At 39.0% G+C, this 19,608-nt stretch overlaps 1 protein-coding gene across 2 annotated transcripts in view; it reads left to right on the forward strand.

Moving 5' to 3' along the window:
- Positions 1–8,945, forward strand: part of OLFM4 (olfactomedin 4) — a 43,263-nt gene extending 34,318 nt beyond the window's left edge. For both annotated transcript variants that reach the window (XM_043991065.1, XM_043991066.1), the window contains exon 5: positions 6,406–8,945. In XM_043991065.1, coding sequence (XP_043847000.1) covers positions 6,406–7,217 — 812 coding nt within the window. In that variant the 3' untranslated portion in view covers positions 7,218–8,945. The remainder of the gene's footprint in view (positions 1–6,405) is intronic.
- The last annotated feature ends 10,663 nt before the right edge of the window (positions 8,946–19,608 follow it).

Below are 19,608 nucleotides of genomic sequence, written 5' to 3' on the forward strand. Positions count from 1 at the left end.
CTAGAACCCAAGAAACTAGGGAAGGATTTGGCCTGAAGCCATCCTGAATTTCTTTAGCCTTTATCTAGAATTGGATAACTACGGCTATTTAAATTTTGTTAGTATCATAAGTCAATAGTATTCTACTCTTGCTCAGATAAGGTTAAGTGACCTGCCCATGGGAGATTATTATGAGGTCTGGACAGTAATACAGTGTATGGCATTAATAGCTCATAGCATTAATAGTAGATCTAAGATTAGAGCATGCTTCTCTGCAGATAACTGAAAATGGCATTTTTAAAAGAGTCACAGTGGAATTTTCACAAATCATTTCTGAATTATGGCTTCCCAAGTTCATTTACAGAGTGCTGAGGAGCTGCCCAGAAAATTCAGAGATGTAAAAAAAAAAAAATCAAACAATCCGACTACATACACTTGGGTAGGAAGCCATGCCACTATGGTCTTACGTTGTAAATGTCTGGTTCTATGAAAAATTCAGAGGATCATAGGATTAAGAGCCCGAAGATAAGAGATAGCAGAAGGTATCTAGAGGAGGATACTGAGACCTCAAGGTTAAGTGACTTGCCCAAGGTCACACAGGTAATTAGCAACAAATGAGGAAGATGAGACATATACTAAGCCAGGTCTTCTAATTCCAAATCTAGTATTATGTCATTCAGGTGACTGAGTGGAACTAGTCTTATCCATTGTTCCTAATGGATAGGGAAGAAACTTCTCATATTCTTTTGATTGTATAGAAGATTAGAATTTCTGGAGGCAGCTAGGTAGCATAGTGGATAAAGCACCAGCCTTGGATTCAGGAGGACCTGAGTTCAAATCTGGCCTCAGACACTTGACACTTACTAGCTGTGTGACCCTGGGCAAGTCACTTAACCCTCATTGCCCTGGAAGAAGAAGGAGAAGGAGAAGGAGAAGGAGAAGGAGAAGGAGAAGGAGAAGGAGAAGGAGAAGGAGAAGGAGAAGAAGAAAATTTCTTCCCAAGTTCTCCCAGAGTTTATAAGGATCATAAGGTTTTAGAGCTGGAGAGGATCCCAAAGATCATCTAGTTCAATCCCCTTATTTAACTGGTGGCAAGACTAAGTGATTTGCTTAGGATGAGATAAGTTAGAAGTAGTAGAGTCAGGCTTCAAACCCACATCCTCAGACTGGACAGCCAGGATTCTTTCTGCTGTACAACACAAGGCTAGAGAGTGAATTTGAAAGTGCTTATAGCACTTGATATTTATCACACACTCTTGGGCTGGGCTGGTTTCTGGGAAAAAGTAGTAGTAGTAGTAGTAGTAGCAACAGCAGCAACAACAATAATAATGGTAATAATCGCTAACGTGTATATGGCACTTTAAGATTTGCAAAATGCTTTATAGATCTTATCTCATTTGCTTACAACAACCCTGGGAAGTAGGTGCTATTATTATTCCCGTTTTATACCTGAGGAAATTGAGGTAGGCAGAGGTTAGGTGACTTGCCCAGAGTCACACAAGTAGGAAATGAGGCCAGATTCAAATTCAGGTTTTCCTGAACCCAGGCCCAGAATCCCATCCACTGTGCCACCCACAATCCAGATCTAACAACCAGCAAGTTCTTAGATGCCCTATCTTGCCGGTATATACCCCAATAAAGAGTACTCTTGCTCTTGTTGGTGCCAAACCTTCTGCTGTATCAGAGCAATGCATATTGGTTATTTTCTCTTGTTAGACCTTGAATGGTAGGTGATGGAGCAATGGAATTCTTTCTGAGCAGGCAGGGCAAAGTGGAAGAAGTCAAGAAAGTTGGAGTGAGAACCAGGAAGGAAGGAGGAACAATATCTTTCAGACTTTGGAATTAAGGAAGGAGTTGGCAGGGACATGTGAGAATATCCAGAGCAATGAGGTAGCAGATGCTTCTGCAGACCCAGTAGAAGGTAAGGATGGAAGTGAAAATAAGACTCAGCTGAGGGAGCGACGGTGTACCTTGCTGACTGATGTTTCCTCTTATTTCTGTGAGGTGGCCAGAAGTGAAGGACAGTCTGGCATGGCCCTTCCTCCTGTGAATCATCACCATTTCATGGACTCACTACTCTATTTTTCACCATAGACTATGGGTATAATCAAGGGCACAAAGATCCTTTCTTCATGTTGTTTGCCACTGAACGAGGGATGGAAGAAGGTAATAGAGGGACCAGTAGGTTAAAGGGGAAGACATTAATAATGCCAAGGCAGTTAAGAAATAGCATAGTGTGGTGGAAAAGGCATTGGACCAAAGGACTAGCTATTACTCTGGTCTCTCTGACTGTGTAACCTTGGAGAAGTGACTTACTTATGTTAAGTTTAATTTCTTCATAAGTTACATGGAGGTAATAGCTTCTACCCTGCCCATCTCCAAAGAATGTTTTAAGTATAAAATTGAGTTGTTGGCACTCTTGATATTACTTTGTACCTACTTGGTATATATTTCATATTTATGCTTCTGGAAACTTAAGTTTCTATTATGTTTACATAGAAATTAAATGTTGTTCTGTCCCCACACCCCATAGAATGTAGGCTTCTTGAGGGGTGTTTTATTTTTTTATTTTGCTCCCCCAGCATCTAGCATAGTAGTTGACACATAGTAGCTATTTAATAAGTGTTTCTTGGATAAGTGAATGAATGTTACATGCATGTGCACAATACATGTATGAAACTTGCTTGTGAAATTTCTTCATTTTTAGAATGATGAGTCATCCCCAAACTATTTGTTGGTTTTTCAACAAAACACACTAAACCTGCCACAGTTGAGAATTTGGGCTATGAAAGTTGAATTAACTACAAGTCCATAGTTCCTTGGTAATGCCTGAATAAGGAATACCTTATCATACTTTTTCATAAAAGGGCATGGCACTACTTGTTTGGGATGTTTCCTTCCAAAGGTTCCATCAGGAAGGCTAGGTGGGGAGTAAATAATTGTGAATTATTTTGATCAGACAGAGATAAAAAAGTTACCCCAGCTCAGTACTACTCAGTATAGCATAATTTAATAAATAAATGTGTTGGAAGAGATTTCAAAGAGGAAACTCAGTTTATAGCACAAGGAACCTCAACACAGTTTCTGTTATCATTAAACTGAACACACTGCTAACTTTATTTTAATAATTCATGCATTGTTTCATAAACAAAAGCAAACAAGCATTCATCTGAGAGATCACTTTTAGGGGAAGAAATAATAATTTATAATTTTATTTATTATTTCTTTGGTGGAAAGCAGTCTCTTGGCTGAACACACTTTTTTATTTATGAAACGGGACATGCATTATTAAAATAAACCCATGACTGTGTTCAGCTTAATGATATGCAAAATTATTTGAGGTTGGTACAGAGTGGTTTCATTTCTCTACCTGCTGTAATGGTTGGTAGGTTTTCTCACCCAGTTGCAGATTTATGGGAACATTTAAGGGACATGTATTTAATCCTGGAACAAAAATGCAGCCACATTTGAAAAATAAAGGAGAGATTTCTTGTAATAGTTTCACCTTTGAGCAGTCCTTGAGAAACCAAGAATGTGGGACTGTCCTCTGTTACAGTCAGTGGCAGAAACTCAGAGACAAAAGCAGGGATTTTTCCCCTTTTTACAATACTAATCTTAGGCAAGTCATTCATTGGATCTTTGCTCTTGGCTCCCACTCTCCTTATGGACTTGGTAAGCTTCACTGATCTCCCTCATGCACTTAAGCCAATGTACAATGAGTAACTCTGGCTCTTCTCCCTTCCATCCCCCGCCTGCTCTGCTCTGAGCAGCTTGGAGAGAGAGGGAGGGCGAATGACCTCGAATGTTTTTGAAATTGGATTTGCTATATTATACGATAAGCCACCTTGCTAGGTGGTTTTTCCTTCCTTCCTTCCTTCTTTCCTTCCTTCCTTCCTTCCTTCCTTCCTTCCTTCCTTCCTTCCTTCCTTCCTTCCTTCCTTCCTTCCTTCCTTCCTTCCTTCCTTCCTTCCTTCCTTCCTTCCTCCTTCCTTCCTCCTTCCTTCCTTCCTCCTTCCTTCCTTCCTTCCTTCCTTCCTTTCTTCCTTCCTTCCTTCCTTCCTTCCTTCCTTCCTTCCTTCCTTCCTTCCTTCCTTCCTTCCTTCCTTCCTTCCTTCCTTCCTCCCTCCCTCCCTCCCTCCCTCCCTCCCTCCTCCTCCTTCCTTCCTTCCTTCCTTCCTCCCTCCCTCCCTCCCTTCCTTCCTTCCTTCCTTCCTTCCTTCCTTCCTTCCTTCCTTCCTTCCTTCCTTCCTTCCTTCCTTCCTTCCTTCCTTCCTTCCTTCCTTCCTTCGAGAAAGTCTGAAATGGTTTTCAGAAACTGTGTAGTAAACTACTTGGATTGGTATTACAAAAATACTGGCAGAATTCTGTTCTCTTTATAGCTCATGAACTATTTGGATTGGCAGTCATTACAGAATGAGAGCGATGAGGAGTGTCAGATCCCTATCCTGAATCATTTGTCCACGTGTTACAGAGAGGGTGTTCTACCATGGATTGGCTAGATCATTAATTCTGGGTCTTCTGTAGTGTCTACATTGTGTCAGGGTCAGAATGGGAAAGCCCCAGTATGTTTCTGCCAATATCTAGAAAGAGCAGTATGGTTCTCTATGGCAAGGATGGCCTTCCAAAATAGGTAGAGATGGTGGTTATGTCAGTGGAGCTATTTGAAGGATTTTGCTCAGGCTCTCCTGTCATAAATATGAGAGGAAGTGTGTTATGGTGGCTAGGGTTCTGGATCTGAGTTCAAATCCTGTCTCTGACATTGTCAGTTACATCATTTCCATGTTTCTGTTCTTCAGAGCCTCTGTTTCCTCATCAGTAAAATGAGACCAATAATAGGTACATTACCTCCTTCACAGGGCTAGTAGGGACCTCAAATATTAGATAAGGCATATATGATGTTTTGCAGACATTAAAGAACTATATACATGTTATCTCTGGTAATTATATCTCTTTCCTTTTGCCCATTTAAGGGTAACAGAGAAACCAGAATTAGAGGTTAATTTCCCTCAGTTTTAAAGATCCTTTATTAGGAAGCAAATACTTCCTGAACGGAGAAGAACCTTAAATTGTCATCAGCAAACACCTTATTAAGGATTTCTTGACAGCTTATTGGGACAGGTTGGGAGTTTAGAAGGTACTGGGGACACAGGTCTTACTGCCTAATTTTCCTTGGAGATGGGTCACATTTGCATAGAGTTTCCAAAGTACTTTTCTTTCTTTCTTTTTTTTTTTTTGCAGGCAATGGGGGTTAAGTGACTTGCCCAGGGTCACACAGCTAGTAAGTGTCAAGTGTCTGAGGCTGGATTTGAACTCAGGTACTCCTGAATCCAGGGCTGGTGCTTTAACCACTGCGCCATCTAGCTGCCCCCCAAAGTACTTTTCTTACAACACCCTCATAGTGTGAATATCATTTCCTTTTTACAGATAGGAAATTGAGACTGAGTAGTTAGGTTGAGGCACATAAGTGAAACAATGACTAGAGCACTGAGCTCAGAGTCAGGAATACCTGAGTTCAAATCCAGCCTCAGATACTTCCTAGAGGCATGACCCTGGGCAAATCATTGAACTCTGTTTGCCTCAGTTTCTTCAGCTGTGAGATGAGGATAATAACAGCACCCATTTCTTAGGGTTGTTGTGATAATCAAATGAGAAACTATCTGTAAAGTGCTTAGCACAGTGCCTGGCGTATAGTTGGTGGTCAATAAATGCTTGTTGCCTTCTTCTTCCTTTACTTTAAGTGACTTGCCAGCTACTAAGTACTAGAGCAGGGATTTGGACTCAGATTTTCCCTGACTTTAGATATAGCACTCTTTTCCATCATATCATATTAGAGTGTTTTCCTGCCTTAGTTCCTGCATTTGAAAATAAATGAATAAACAAATAAAGATAAATACCCCAGGAGGGTTGCAAAATACCTTCTAACAAAATAAAAGAACATTGGGTAGGAGGCTGAATGATTTCCACTTTCATAATGAGGCAGAAGCAGCTTAGGATAGTGGAAAAGCAAAGCTAGGAAGCCTGGGTTCAAGTCTTATTTCTGACACATATTGGTTGCATGATTTTGGCAAGTCATTTAACTTTTCAATGCTCTACGACTAAGCATTGAAGAGAAGGTGCTAGTCTGCATTTGGTATAAGGAGTTTCCTATTCCAATGAATTATAGCTTTAGTCTCTACCCATCTTTCTAAAACAGTAGAAAGACTAATTCATAGGAAAATTAAGCCATTTGCTTAAGGGTTGTAGCAAGTCACTCTCAGAAGCTGGAATAGAACTGAGGTTTTTGTCTTTCTGCTAGAGTCAACACCACTACCATCAAACATCTACAGATCATTCATGACTTCTTTTTGTTGTTTGAATGTTATAGCATCTGGATCTTCTGATTCTTTAGTTCTAAAAATATTCATCTTATCTTCTCCTTGGTTGTAGGAAGCTGTGGTCATGGTGGTGTGGTGAACATCAGCAAACCTTTCATTGTTCAGCTAAATTGGAGAGGGGCTTCCTATAAGTATGGAGCATGGGGAAGAGATTACACCCCACAGCAACCAAACAAAACCCTCTACTGGGTGGCCCCCTTGAACACAGATGGAAGGTACCTAGAGTATTATCAACTTCACAACACTATGGAAGACTTGCTGCTCTACAAATATATCCAACAGTTTCGAATTTTATATGGAGAAGGCAGTGGTATGGTCGTCTACAACAACTTCATGTACTTCAACTTTTATTCTACAGCTGACATTGCCAAGCTTGACTTGAATACCAACACTGTTACTTTAAGACGGACTCTTCCCAAGGCAGTCCACAACAACCGCTTCTCCTATTCCGGTGTTGCTTGGCAAGATATGGACTTTTCTGTGGATGAAAGTGGGCTGTGGGTTATCTATTCAACTGAATCCAGTGGTGGTAACATTGTGATTAGCAAAATCAATGACACTTCGCTTGAGGTGCTAAACACTTGGCAAACCACGCAGTATAAGCCATCTGTCACCAACACCTTCATTGTATGCGGGGTTCTATATGCCATTCGACCTTTGAACACCAAAAAGGAAGAGATTTTTTACTACTATGACACAAACACCGGGAGAGAGGGTAGACCGAGCATCATCATGGATAAAGTGCTAGAGAAAATACAGAGTGTCAACTACCACCCCCTTGATCACAAACTCTATGTCTATAATGATGCATATCTCCTGACTTATGATCTTAGCTTTCAGAAGGAATTACAGTTACCTTTATAGGTAGGAGGAAAAGGGTTAAGTGTAGCTTTTCTTAAAAAAAAAAGTGAAATGCTCCCATGTCTCTGTGAACTATTCACTTACAATCAAAGTTGAGTTTGCTTAATGATATTTAGATCACTTTTTACATCTTCAGAGATATTGTAGGGGTTTGAAATAGCAGTCTTTCCAATGAATCTCATTCTACCTAATTCAGTAAACATTTATTAAGTGCCTCCTGTGTGCCAAACACTGCAAGTTTTTGGTGATTAAAAATGGACAAAAATAATAGTCCTTTTCCCCAAGAAGCTTGTATTCTATTGGGAGAATCTGAACACATACACAGATAAGCAAACTCTCTCTCTCTCTCTCTCTCTCTCTCTCTCTCTCTCTATATATATATATATATATATATATATATATATATATATATATGTACATACATACAGCAATCAACAATATTTTCAAGAGATAGAGAGCATAAACAATTAGAGAATTTGCAAAAGCCTCATACAGGAGGAGTGCTCCCTGAGCTGTGCTTTGTATGTCACTGATACAAGTGTTTCTTTTTTTAATCATAAAACTATTTTATTATTTTCCAGTTATATGTAGAGATGGTTTTCAACATTTGTTTTTATAAGATTTCTAGTTCCAAATTTTTCTCCCTCCCTCTTTCCCTTCTCTCCCTCCTCCTCAAGACAGAAAGTAATCTGATATAGGTTATATAGGTACAATCACATAAAACATATTTCTGCATGAGTCATGTGATACAAGTGTTTCTTATATTTCTTTGGCACAGCTAAGAAAAGATGGATCTATAAATCCCTGGTCCAACCTGGCAATGGCTTTAACTAATTCAAGACACTGAATTTCTTAAAGATGAAGCACTCATAACTTACCTTGTGCACAGCAACAGTGTATGATATCAATGCTTCTGTCCACCATAGCAGTCACTTATTCCAGTCAAGCCCTAGTGACCTCTTTCTTCCTTTTTGACACTGAGAGGGAAAGAAAGGAATCAGAGTCACTTACACCTTTATTCAATGTACATACTTTATTTCTTCCTCATTGGGGTGCTTCAATCATAAGGCTAGGGATTTTTGCAGAGATCCTATCACATTCTGAAGCCCAGATTTATCTTTGTATGTGTCCGATAAGAAGAGTAATCATCAAAATACAATCCCACCAAAACAAAACAAAACCAAAAACAAAAAAGAAGAGCAATCATGTTAAAAAAAAAAAGGGGAGAGTTTCACTAGAACCCAAAGGATCTGCCTTCACTCTCTTGTGCAAGAATGGAATGACACTTGTCCTTCAGGAAGCTCTCTAGTGTTACAGGTGATGCGGTTCTAACTAGAACGTTTGAGGAAAGCAGTCATACAGTGCCAGAGAATTAGGCTAAATTTCCTTGCTCTGTCATTGATTTGTTGGGTTTCCTAGGAAGCGACTCAACTCCTAGAGTAGAAATAACTTAATTCCAGAATTGACAGTTTAAGACCTTAGTATGGTAGACTCCCTTCAAGAGTAATTGGCCTAAATTGGAAATTATGGCCAAAGGACTATAAAACCATGCATACTCTCTGACCTAACCACCTGACCACTACCAGGTCGGTACCTTAAAAGAGATTTGGGGTGATCACTATGGGGTGATGCTCATCAATTGGAGAATATCTGAACAAATTGTGAGATGAGATTAGGATGGAACACTATTGTGCTGTAAGAAATGATGAGCAGGGTGCTATCAGAAGGATTTATGAAAAATGCAATCCATCTACAGAGAAAGAACTGATGGCATCTGAGTACAGATGGAAGTATAATTTTTTTCGTTAGTTCTAATGTGGAAATGTTTTGCATGACTGCACATGTATAACTTATAGTGAATTGCTTGAGTTCTTAAGGAGGGGTGGGAAGGAAGGGAGAAAGAGAATTTGGAACACAAAGTTTTAAAAAATCTATGTGAAAATTTGTTTTTACATGTAACTTGGGGAAAATTCTAAATAAATAAATGTTTTAAAAGGGTATTTGTCCCAGGGCAACTAATTGGTATAGTGGATAGAGCACTGGCCCTGGAGTCAGGAGGACCTGAGTTCAAAGTTGGTTTCAGACACTAGCTGTGTGACCCTGGGCAAGTCACTTAACTCTGATTACCTCCAAAAAATAATATTTGGCAGATTCTCTGCATTTGATGTGTTGAACTATGGGACTTTTGCTATTAGCAGACACTACATCCCCTGCTTCTCCAACATGATCCTGCTAACTCCTAAAGTTTCAAAGAAATTTTGGGATTCAGTAAGTATCAGCTCCTCGAGGGACCATATCTACTGTTTTGTCATTCCCTGTGGAACCTGGTATAATGTCCTGTACTGTATCACCAAACTGTTTTGAGCTTCTTGGGGAAAGGCATTTCTGTAGGTCACACAGAATGTAGGGGAATTTATCCTGGCTACTTGCAGGTGAGATATAGCTTGCTGTAGTGGATAGAGATCTGACCTTGGAGCCAGTAAGACATAGGTTCATGTTTTGCCTTTCTGTGTGACCCAGTCCAAATCACTTGACCACTCTAGGACACTTTCTAAGACTTGTAGAGAAGGTACTGACCTGCATTGGTGAAGGTCTTTTCTTCACCTGTAAGTTCTCTTTACTAATGTAATCACAGATCCAGTCCCTGTCCCTATCCCATGTACAGGCAAGCCACTTAACTCTTATATGACCTGTTTCTCCATTAATAAAATGGGGCTGACACAAGCCACCTATCTCATCACTTTGAACGTAAGGCAGCTTTGAACATAAGAACTAAAGAGTCACCGCCCATTCTGTTTTGTCTTCTGTGGCACAGGCCATAAAACAAAGAAAATTAAATTTTTTACTACTCAGCTCCTCATAAACTTTTACTTGTTTCAGGTGTATAGGCACACAGGTGACTGATATAAGGTGGTGTAGGGCTAAAGGTAGGATTCATCTACTTTGTTTCTGTGATTTTTGATTATGTGATAATGTAGTTGAAATGTATTTGCGAATTTTAATGTAAACCATTTTAATTCAGTTTTGTTAAATGCTTTAAAAATGTGTTTTCCTCTTCCCCCTTTAGAAATGTAGAAATGAAAAGGAATGGAAAATTCACTATTTTTCTTGGTCTATGCTTGTATTATGGGAAAAGCTTTGGGGAAAAGAGGTGGAATATATGTCTTCAATCAATGGAATAGTTAAAAGATATACAGTGCTATATATAATATGTATATATATACATAATTTGTTGTATCTCCTCTGTCCATTTACCTCTGATGACTTAGCATGTGAGGCTAGGTCCTCAGGCTCCTTTTAATAAATGGTTAAAAGTACATTTTTGAAAATTCTTATTTGAACATCAGGGAGGGATGATGCCACCCACACCTTCTTGCTACCCTTTGCCAAATGATGGTATTTCTTTGCAGCACCAGCAAGTCCTAGACTCAACTACTGACACCCCCTTCAAGTTTCATATTATCAACCACTTTCTCTCTTTGTACTGGGTTCCCAGTAAACTACTGACTCTTCAGAGGAAGAATACAGAGTCTTTCCCACCCTTTCCCTCTTTTTCTTGCCCCTAAGAAGCAGCTCCTTACGGTCCTCAGTGTTTAAAAATTAATTACAAAGCATTATGGAGAAAGCATTAACATCTGGAGTGTGGAGGGTGGGTGGCAACAATAACAGATTTTTTAAAAGGGTAAGATTGACAATATATAACATTTCTTAGAGGGTGAACCATGACTCAATATGCAAACTCTGCAGAATTAAGCCTCGCTTTTTCTTGGCTCTCTTTGCCTTCCTTCTGTATGTCTTGTTCTTGATGTTAGTTCAGTTCCAGCTTTCTAATAATAGTTATTCCGTCAACCAACAAACCTTTATTAAGCACTATGTGCCAAGTACTGTGTTAAAGTACCGGGGATACAAATAAAGGGAAAAACATGGTGTTTGACCTCAAGGAACTCATATTCTAATTGGATAGACAACATGCAAAACCCAAATTGTACATACAAGATATATACAGTGAAAATGGAAAGTAATCTCAGAGGGGAGGTGCAAACATGGAGGTAGGATACAATTGGAAAAGTCCTGCAGAAGGTGGGATTTGAGCTGATTCTTGAAAGAAGCCAAGGAAACCAGGAGGCAGAAGGAGAGCTTCCATGCATGAGGGACAGAGAACAAAAAGGCATGGAGTTGGAAGATGGAGGAATAGCAAGAATGTTAGTGCCGTCGGATCATAGAGTGTGTTGAGGGGAATAAAGTGTAAGAAAACTAGAAAGATAGGAAAGTTCCAGGTTGTGAAAGTATTTAATTGCCAAAAAAGATTTAATCTTTGATTCTGGAGGTAATAGGGAGCCACTGGAGTGTGGAGGGTGTGACATGGCCAAACAAACTTTAGAAAGATAATTTTGGAAGTTAGGTGGAGGAGATATTTGAATGGAGAGAGACTTGAGGCAGGGAGACCAGTCAGAAGGCTATTGTAATAGTCTAGGGATGAGCCAATGAAGATTTCCATCAGGGTGGAATCTTTGTGGGTGAAGAAAAAGAATATAATATGAGAGGATGCTGTGGAAGTACAAATGACAAGGGTTGGCAATGTACTGGATATGCTAGGATAACCTTTATGTCTAGTGTTATAGTTTGCAAAGTGCTTTAAATACATCATCTCATTTGATCCTCACAAAAATACTTGAAGTGGGTAATGTTTATTTTTTCTTTTGCACAACTCCTTTGATTTCATTGACACAGGAAACTCCCTCTGTTAATGCAGATGGGCACCTGCCCTGGCAACATGGGCTTAGATAGTTGTCTGGGGGCACCAAGAGGTTAAGTGAATTGCCTCTAGTTATACAAGCAATGTGTCAGATGCCAAGTCTTACTCTAGGCCATCTCTAATCTGTACCTCTTGAGTGTCATTATTTCCCCCATTTTATCATATGGAAACTAAGGTTAAATGAGGCCCAGGGTCACTTTGCTAGTATATATCTCAGGTGCCAAGCAGAACTAATTCTTCCTGACTCTGTGTCTAGTGCCTTGCCCATTATGCCATACTATATCTCTTTTAGTTGGTGAGTACATTTAGCAAAGTCCCAGCTATTTAGAATCTGCCAGTACTTAGTACATTGCCTAGAACTTAGTAAGTGCTTAAAATGTTTATTGACTTACTACTTTCCCCAACCTATGCCCTATCTGGGCATGGGATCTTAGGGTCTCTGGTAGTTAATTCTATCTTACATTGCTGGCAAGTTTTCTATGTGTCTCTGACATTTTACCCTAAATTGATGGTACCCCTTTTACCTTAGTTTATCTGACCATGGACCTGTGACTATAATGCTCTTATTCCCTAACTACTAGTAAAAAAAGATGATTTATAATCTGCCTCTCCAAGTCATCTCCCCTTTGGGCTTAAGCTATTTTATCCTTCGCTATACAAGTCTACAACAAGTACTTATTATTTAATATTTGTTATTATCACTCCTGGAAGTTCTCTGCCTCCCTCTGTCCATCATCTCCATTTCCAATTGGCTGCCTTTTAAAATTACTGTTCTTGAGTCCCAGGGATTCTTAGCTTGGAGTTCCTGAATTTGTTTTTTGCCCCTCCAATATTTTCATAACTGAATTTCAATATAATTGGTTTCCTTTCTAATTCTAGATATTTTGTACATTTAAAAACTTTATTCAAAGAATGGGTTCATAGTCTTCATCAGACTGCTAAAGAGGCCCATAACATATGCAAAGGTTAAGAATTCTGATTCTAAACTATTATTAAACAGTAGTACCTGAACTCTAAAGCAAAGGTTTTCTTTGCTGAGTTTTCTGCCCATATGCTGTGCCTTGAATTATCTTCCATTTTGGTTCTAAATCCTAATCTCCTATTGGCTTACTTCAAGCTAAGGCCTCATTATTAGTTATTGGCTTCAACTCTTTCCCTACCTCATATCCATCATGCTTGGGGTCCTCCTTCCCAGGATTGGATTCTATAGACTAGACGCTTTAAAAAAACTATTTCAAGCAAAACTGAGTGGGACATGTAGAGATCACATCACATATCCTTGCTCAACTCTTCTCTTTAACTGAGCAGGGTCATATTGTCACAATTGTCTTAAGTTTTATTATTAAATTTTGATGGAGGGGGGGGCAACTATGTAGCACAGTGGATAAAGAACTGGCCCTGGATTCAGGAGTTCAAATCCAGCCTCAGACATTTGACACTTACTAGCTGTGTGACCCTGGGCAAGTCACTTAACCCTCATTGCCCTGCCAAAATAAACAAACAAATAAATATATAAATGAATGAATGGATGAATAAATACATAAATAAAATTTCTATGGAAAAATCTCAACCCAAGAATTCTAAGCATCCAACTCAATTTCCTGTTAGGTGCAATGAGTCCTTGCTTAGCAAAATATAACAGTGCCATAGACATCCATCCAATTATCCCCCTATGTTTAATTTTTTTTATGGTTGCCTTTCATTTTTACATTACATTTTTTATCTGAATATATCTCTCCATCCTACCCATGAGTCATTAAAAAGATTAAAAAAGAACAATTAAAAATATTTCAACAAATCCATTCAACACATTTTCTTATGTGATATTTCATACTCATAGTCCTCTACTTCTACAATGAAGGGAGGAAAGTGCATTATTTCATCTTCTCTTCAAAGCTAATCAGTCATTATAATTACATGCATTCAGTTTCATTTTTTTTTCATTTACATGGTTACAGTCAGTGTATATTTTACTTTACTCATTCTGTTTATGTCTTTCATTTTCATCTGTATATATACACACACACACATATTTCCATGTTTCTCTAATTTCTTAATGTTAATCTTTTTTAACAGTTCAGTAATCCATTATATACATGTAGGACAGCTTGTTCACCCATTCCCCAAATAATAGGTACCTATTTTGTTCATAGTTCTTTGCTACCATGAAATGTACTGCAATGAATATTTTGGTATATATGGGACAATTCTTTCTGTCTTTGACCTCCTTGAATATGTACAGGAGTGATAAGTGGGTCTGGATATCTTAATCACCTTTCTGTGCATAATTCCAAATTGCTTTTCAGAATGGTTAGACCAATTCACAGTTCCCACTGATGCTGTGTTGGTGTGTTTGGCTTCCTGTAGCCTATCCAACATGAACACTTTTCAACTTTTGCTATTTTTTCCAATTTTCTAGGTGTGAGGCAAAACCTCAGAGTTGTTTTAATTTGCATTTCTCTTTTCATTGACTTGGAGCAATCTTTCATATGACTCTTAAGAGTTTTCAATTCATCTTCTGAGAATTACTTGTTTATACCCTTTGACCACTTGTTCATTGGGGAGCATCCAATTATGTCTCAGATAGAATCAATTACTAAGTCCTGTTAAGTTCAACTCTGCAACATTTAATCCAACAAATATTTATTGAATGTTTTCTATTTGGGGTACTTGGAATAAAAAGTCAGTAGAAAAAAAATAGTCCCTGCCTTCAAGGAGCTTAAATGTTATTGGTGGGTTAAAGTACGGACCCAGATATGTAAATATAAGATAACTTGAGGAGTGAGAACACATTAATTACTAGAAAGAACTGAAAAGGCCATCTTCAGCTGTTTTGCTAGCTGTTTGACCCTGTGAAAGTCACTTAACCTCTGCCCGCCTCATTTGCCTCAATGAGGATAATAATAACACCTATCTCTCTGTCATGAGGATCAAATGATATAGTATTTGTAGACTACTTGGTATAGTACCTGGCACACACTAGGTTCTTTTTGTGTGTGAGGCAATTTGGGTTAAGTGACTTGCCTAGGGTCACACAGCTAGTAATTGTTAAGTGTCTGAGGCCGGATTTGAACTCAGGTCCTCCTGAATCCAAGGCTGGTGCTCTATCTACTGTCCCACCTAGCTGCCCCACATACTAGGTTCTTAACCAAGCTTGTTCCCTTCCCTTCACCAGTAGAATATGAAACATAAGCTGACCTTTGAATGAAGTTAGCGATTCCAAGAGGTAGAAATAATGCAGGTAAAGATATAATGTGAGGTTTAGGAAAAAGCAGGTAGGGTCAGTTTGGCTGAAATGTAGAGCATATAAAGGGGATAAATGTGAAGTAAATGTGGAAAGGTAGATTGGATCTAGATTTTGAAAGGCTTTCAATGCCAAACTGAGACGTTTGTATTTTATACTAAAGGAAATAGGGAGTTATTGGGTAGGGGATTGACCTGTTGAGACTTGTGTCTTAAAAATATTTTGTCAGCTGCATGAGGATGAATTGAACAGAGAGAAAGGCTAGAAACTAGGAGTCAATCAACAATGACTTATTAAGTATTTATTATGTGTCTGGCACTGTGCTAAGAGTTGAGAATGCAAAGAAAAGCAGAGAAACTTTCATGGCTCTCAAGCAGTTCACTTTCCAAGAGGGGAGACAACAAAGAAATTACTATATGCCCAGAAAATATAAAATGAAGAGATGGAAGGTAATCTCAAAGGGAATCTATTTAATTCAGGTGTGACATAATAAGGACCTAAACCAGGGAGGTGGCTGTATGAATGGAGAGAAGGGGATAGATGAAAAGTATTTGTATATGTAGAATTGATTGGTCTTGGTAACTTGTATATGGGAAGGTTGGGTGAGAGAAAAAGGAAGAGTCATAAATGACTGCAAGTTTGTGAACTTGAATGACAAGAAGATGGTTTCTCTTTCAATGGAAATGAAGAATTTTGGGGGAATTGCTTTGGGGGGTGGAAAATGAGAATTTGTTCCATTTTACAAATGTTGGAATTGAGATGCCTACAGGTCATTCAACTGAAGATGTCTTTTCAGCAATTGGTAATGTAGGATTTTCAGTCAGTCAATAAATATTTATTAAGCACCTACTATGTGCCAGGCATTGTGCTAAGTGTTAGAGAGAAAGAATATAGTTGGCTAAATTTGTGAGTCTTCTTGCACAGAGATTGTAATTTAATCCATAGGAGCTAATGAAATCACACAGAGAGCTGTGGAGAGAAAGAAAGTCTAGAGTGGAGCCTTGAAGCTATTCCTTCCTTTCTATTTTCACTCACTGTCCTCTAGGGGTGTATGCAGTATTCAGGGAGCACTAGTACCTCTGGTTTGAGTGCTTGCAGAGCACTCATCTACCTTTGATGTTCCCCTATCACCCAACTCTTACCTTTTGCTCTAAGAAGCTATAGGATGCACAGTGGCCACACTCTGGTATATCCATCTTGACAGACAGGCTAAACCAGGTTGAAGGTTAAGAGGATGCCTATCTTAATCATGTGAAGACTGGAATGGACAATTGAGAATAGTTTGTTCCAATGGCCATGAAGATAGCTGAGGCAGGCACCATGGTGCTCTTAGAGCTTGATTAGACATCAAAGACTCCAAGGTTGTCCATTTCATCCTGGGACATTGCCAGTTGTTCTAACTTTTGTCTTGCCAATGGGCTTTGTGATGTCATTGGACCTCTTAGAAATGAAGGATAAACAACATTTCTTCTCTAGAACAGCCCTATGTTATCAAACTCTAAACTATGGAATAGCCTTCTGAAAGATCTTGCTACTTCCACTCCCTCCCCACTCTAATTCCTTCTTTCCTTCTCCATACTCCTTCCAGAATCTTTATGTGTGTACACACACACACACACACACACACACACACACACACACACACACACACACACATATATATAAATCATGCAAGGATTCTCTTCAGAAATCTTCAGTGGCTCCCTTATTGCTTCCCAAATGCAGTTCAAACTCCTTTGTCTACCATTTTAAACCCTTAAGAACCTATCATCCTCCTGTGTTTCCAGGCTTATCACCTGTAAGTACCCTCCTTGTGTCCTCTACTACATTCCAAAATGCCCTAACACATTTCCAAAACATGTTCTGTGTTTTACTTCTATGTCTTTGCCCATATTCTTCCCTATTCCCCACTATTCCCTCTTTTTCTGTCAATAATTTTCCTATCTATACATTAAAGCCTAAATTAAATGTCACCTTCAACATGAAATCTTCCCTGATCCTCCCTTAATAATAACTTGGGGCTTGACATTTTCTTTTGCAATTTTTTAATGTGTGTATCATGCATGTTGTGAATGATCATTGTGTCCATGTTTTCCCTTCACTAAACTGTAAGTTCCTGGAGGACAGGTACCATATCTTTAAATTCAGTGTTTTTCCCGTGGTAGAATAATGATTTTATGAATCCTTACCCCAAATTAGCATGAATTTTTCAAATTAAATCTGCAAATTTGTCTACTGACATATGTACATGTTCTCTCTCTCTCCTCTCTCTCCTTTCCTCTCTCTCTCTCTCTCTCCCTCTCTGGCAGGGCAATGAGGGTTAAGTGACTTGCCCAGGGTCACACAGCTAGTAAGTGTTAAGTGTCTGAGGCCAGATTTGAACTCAGGTCCTCCTGAATCCAGGGCTGGTGCTTTATCCACTGTGCCACCTAGCTGCCTCCCATTCTCTCTTTCAATAGAATATAAGCTCTTTGAGGGCAGGGACTCTTTTACTTTGGTTGTTGTATTCGTATGCCTTAGCACAATGCCTGGCACAGAACAGGCTCTTTATAAATTCTTGCTAATTGATTGATTGAGCTTGAATTTGACATTAGATAATTTCAATGGTCGAATATTTTTTGTAAAATTTTTATTTTAATTTTTCACTAATACTTTCATTTTCCTACAGCTAAATATATTAGAGGACAGCTTTTTTCTTTTAGGATGTAGCACATGTCCTCATTTGCATGAGTAGATTAATTATTTCGAATCCTCTGCTGTATTTGTGTGACTTTTGATCTTCTTCCAATTAGAGTCATTAACATGGGTCAGAAGCCACATGACTTTTCCCTAAACATCAGTCAGGATGTAAGGACAAGGGATTCCAGGAGGTCATAAGTGAGAGGGGAAGACATGAATTTACAATAGATAATATACAAAGGAGATAGATGACATATAGCTGGAGAGATAAGAAAAAGCTAGAGGGAAAAGCTAAAAAAATAATGACCCAATATTCTTATCTTAACTTCCTTCTGTGTCTGTGCCAAGGACTTTGAGGTAGACATTAACCAGAGCATTTAATGATGGGAAGCGAGGTTAGCCTCTAGTTTTCCAGTGATGAGAATAGGTGCATGGAGGACTGGTTATTTATGTGAAGGTGAAAACATATTTCATGAGATCCAGGATAAAAACAGTGATAGTGGTTTTAATCTGGAATTAAAACAGTGTTCCATCAAGAACTCAATTTGAACTAAGAAGAATAGGCAAATGTTGACAAAGAGTGATGATAAATTCCATCCTATTATACATTTACTCACACAGCCACACAAAATCAACCTTGCATGGGAACTGGGGCAGTAGCCATGTGTTTGAAAGATCATTTAAGAAGCTATTCCTCACTGGCTTTAGAGCACCAGTCTCTTGTTTTTGGAGGGAATTCCTTGGCCAGAAAGGTCTACCTTGTTGCTAATGTCTTCCTTATGAAAAGTCCTCCATATATATTCTGTATAGATTTTGTATGTACTTAGTTGTTTGCATATTTACTCCCACATGACATTGCAAGCTCCTTGAAAGCAAGAGCTGGGGGCAGCTAGGTGGTGCAGTGGATAAAGCACTGGCCCTAGATTCAGAAGGACTTGAGTTCAGATCTGGCCTCAGACACTTGACACTAGCTGTGTGACCCTGGGAAAGTCACTTAACCCTCATTGACCCGCCAAAAAACAAACAAACAAAAAACCCCAAACCTCCCCCCAAAAACCAGATAGCAAGAACTATTTTTGTCTTTCTATCCCCAATGCTTAGCATGATTCTTGTCACATAGTAGGCACTTAATAAAAAGATGTTCATCTCTCCTTGTATGATAATCATGATAGCTGATATTAATCTGGTGCTTTAAGGCTTGTGAGATATTTTTGCTCATTTGCTCCTTTCTGAGATAGCTGCTGTTAATATACTCATTTTGCAGATGAGATCACTGAGACTCAGTTAGGTAACTTGCCCAGGGTCACACAGCTAGTCCTGCCATGTTGTCTCTGGATGCCTCTCATATGTTGTTTCATTGCATTGCAGTTGAATTATTGGAAGCCAGAGTGCAAGGTTCATTTCTTTTCAGAAGGAACCATTAAACTTGAATTATCTTAGAGATCCCAGTCTTCTGCTGAGTGAGGATTGCAGCTTGCCAGAAGGGGCTAAAATAAAAAAGGGGTTCTGCTCCAATATGCAAATATGGGTGTGTGTGAATGCATGTGCATATGTGTGTGCGTGTATCTTACCGTGATCCCCCTATTCCTAGCTATCCTGTGCCTTACCTTCCCAGTCTTCTGGAATTGTATGAGGATTCTTTATCCAGACTCCTTCCATTGCACAAATTAGATCCTTAACTCCTTTGGTTCCCGGAACCTCTCCCTTCTACAGTC

This window comes from Dromiciops gliroides, chromosome 3, assembly GCF_019393635.1.
Source record: "Dromiciops gliroides isolate mDroGli1 chromosome 3, mDroGli1.pri, whole genome shotgun sequence".
NCBI classification, from domain to species: domain Eukaryota; kingdom Metazoa; phylum Chordata; class Mammalia; order Microbiotheria; family Microbiotheriidae; genus Dromiciops; species Dromiciops gliroides.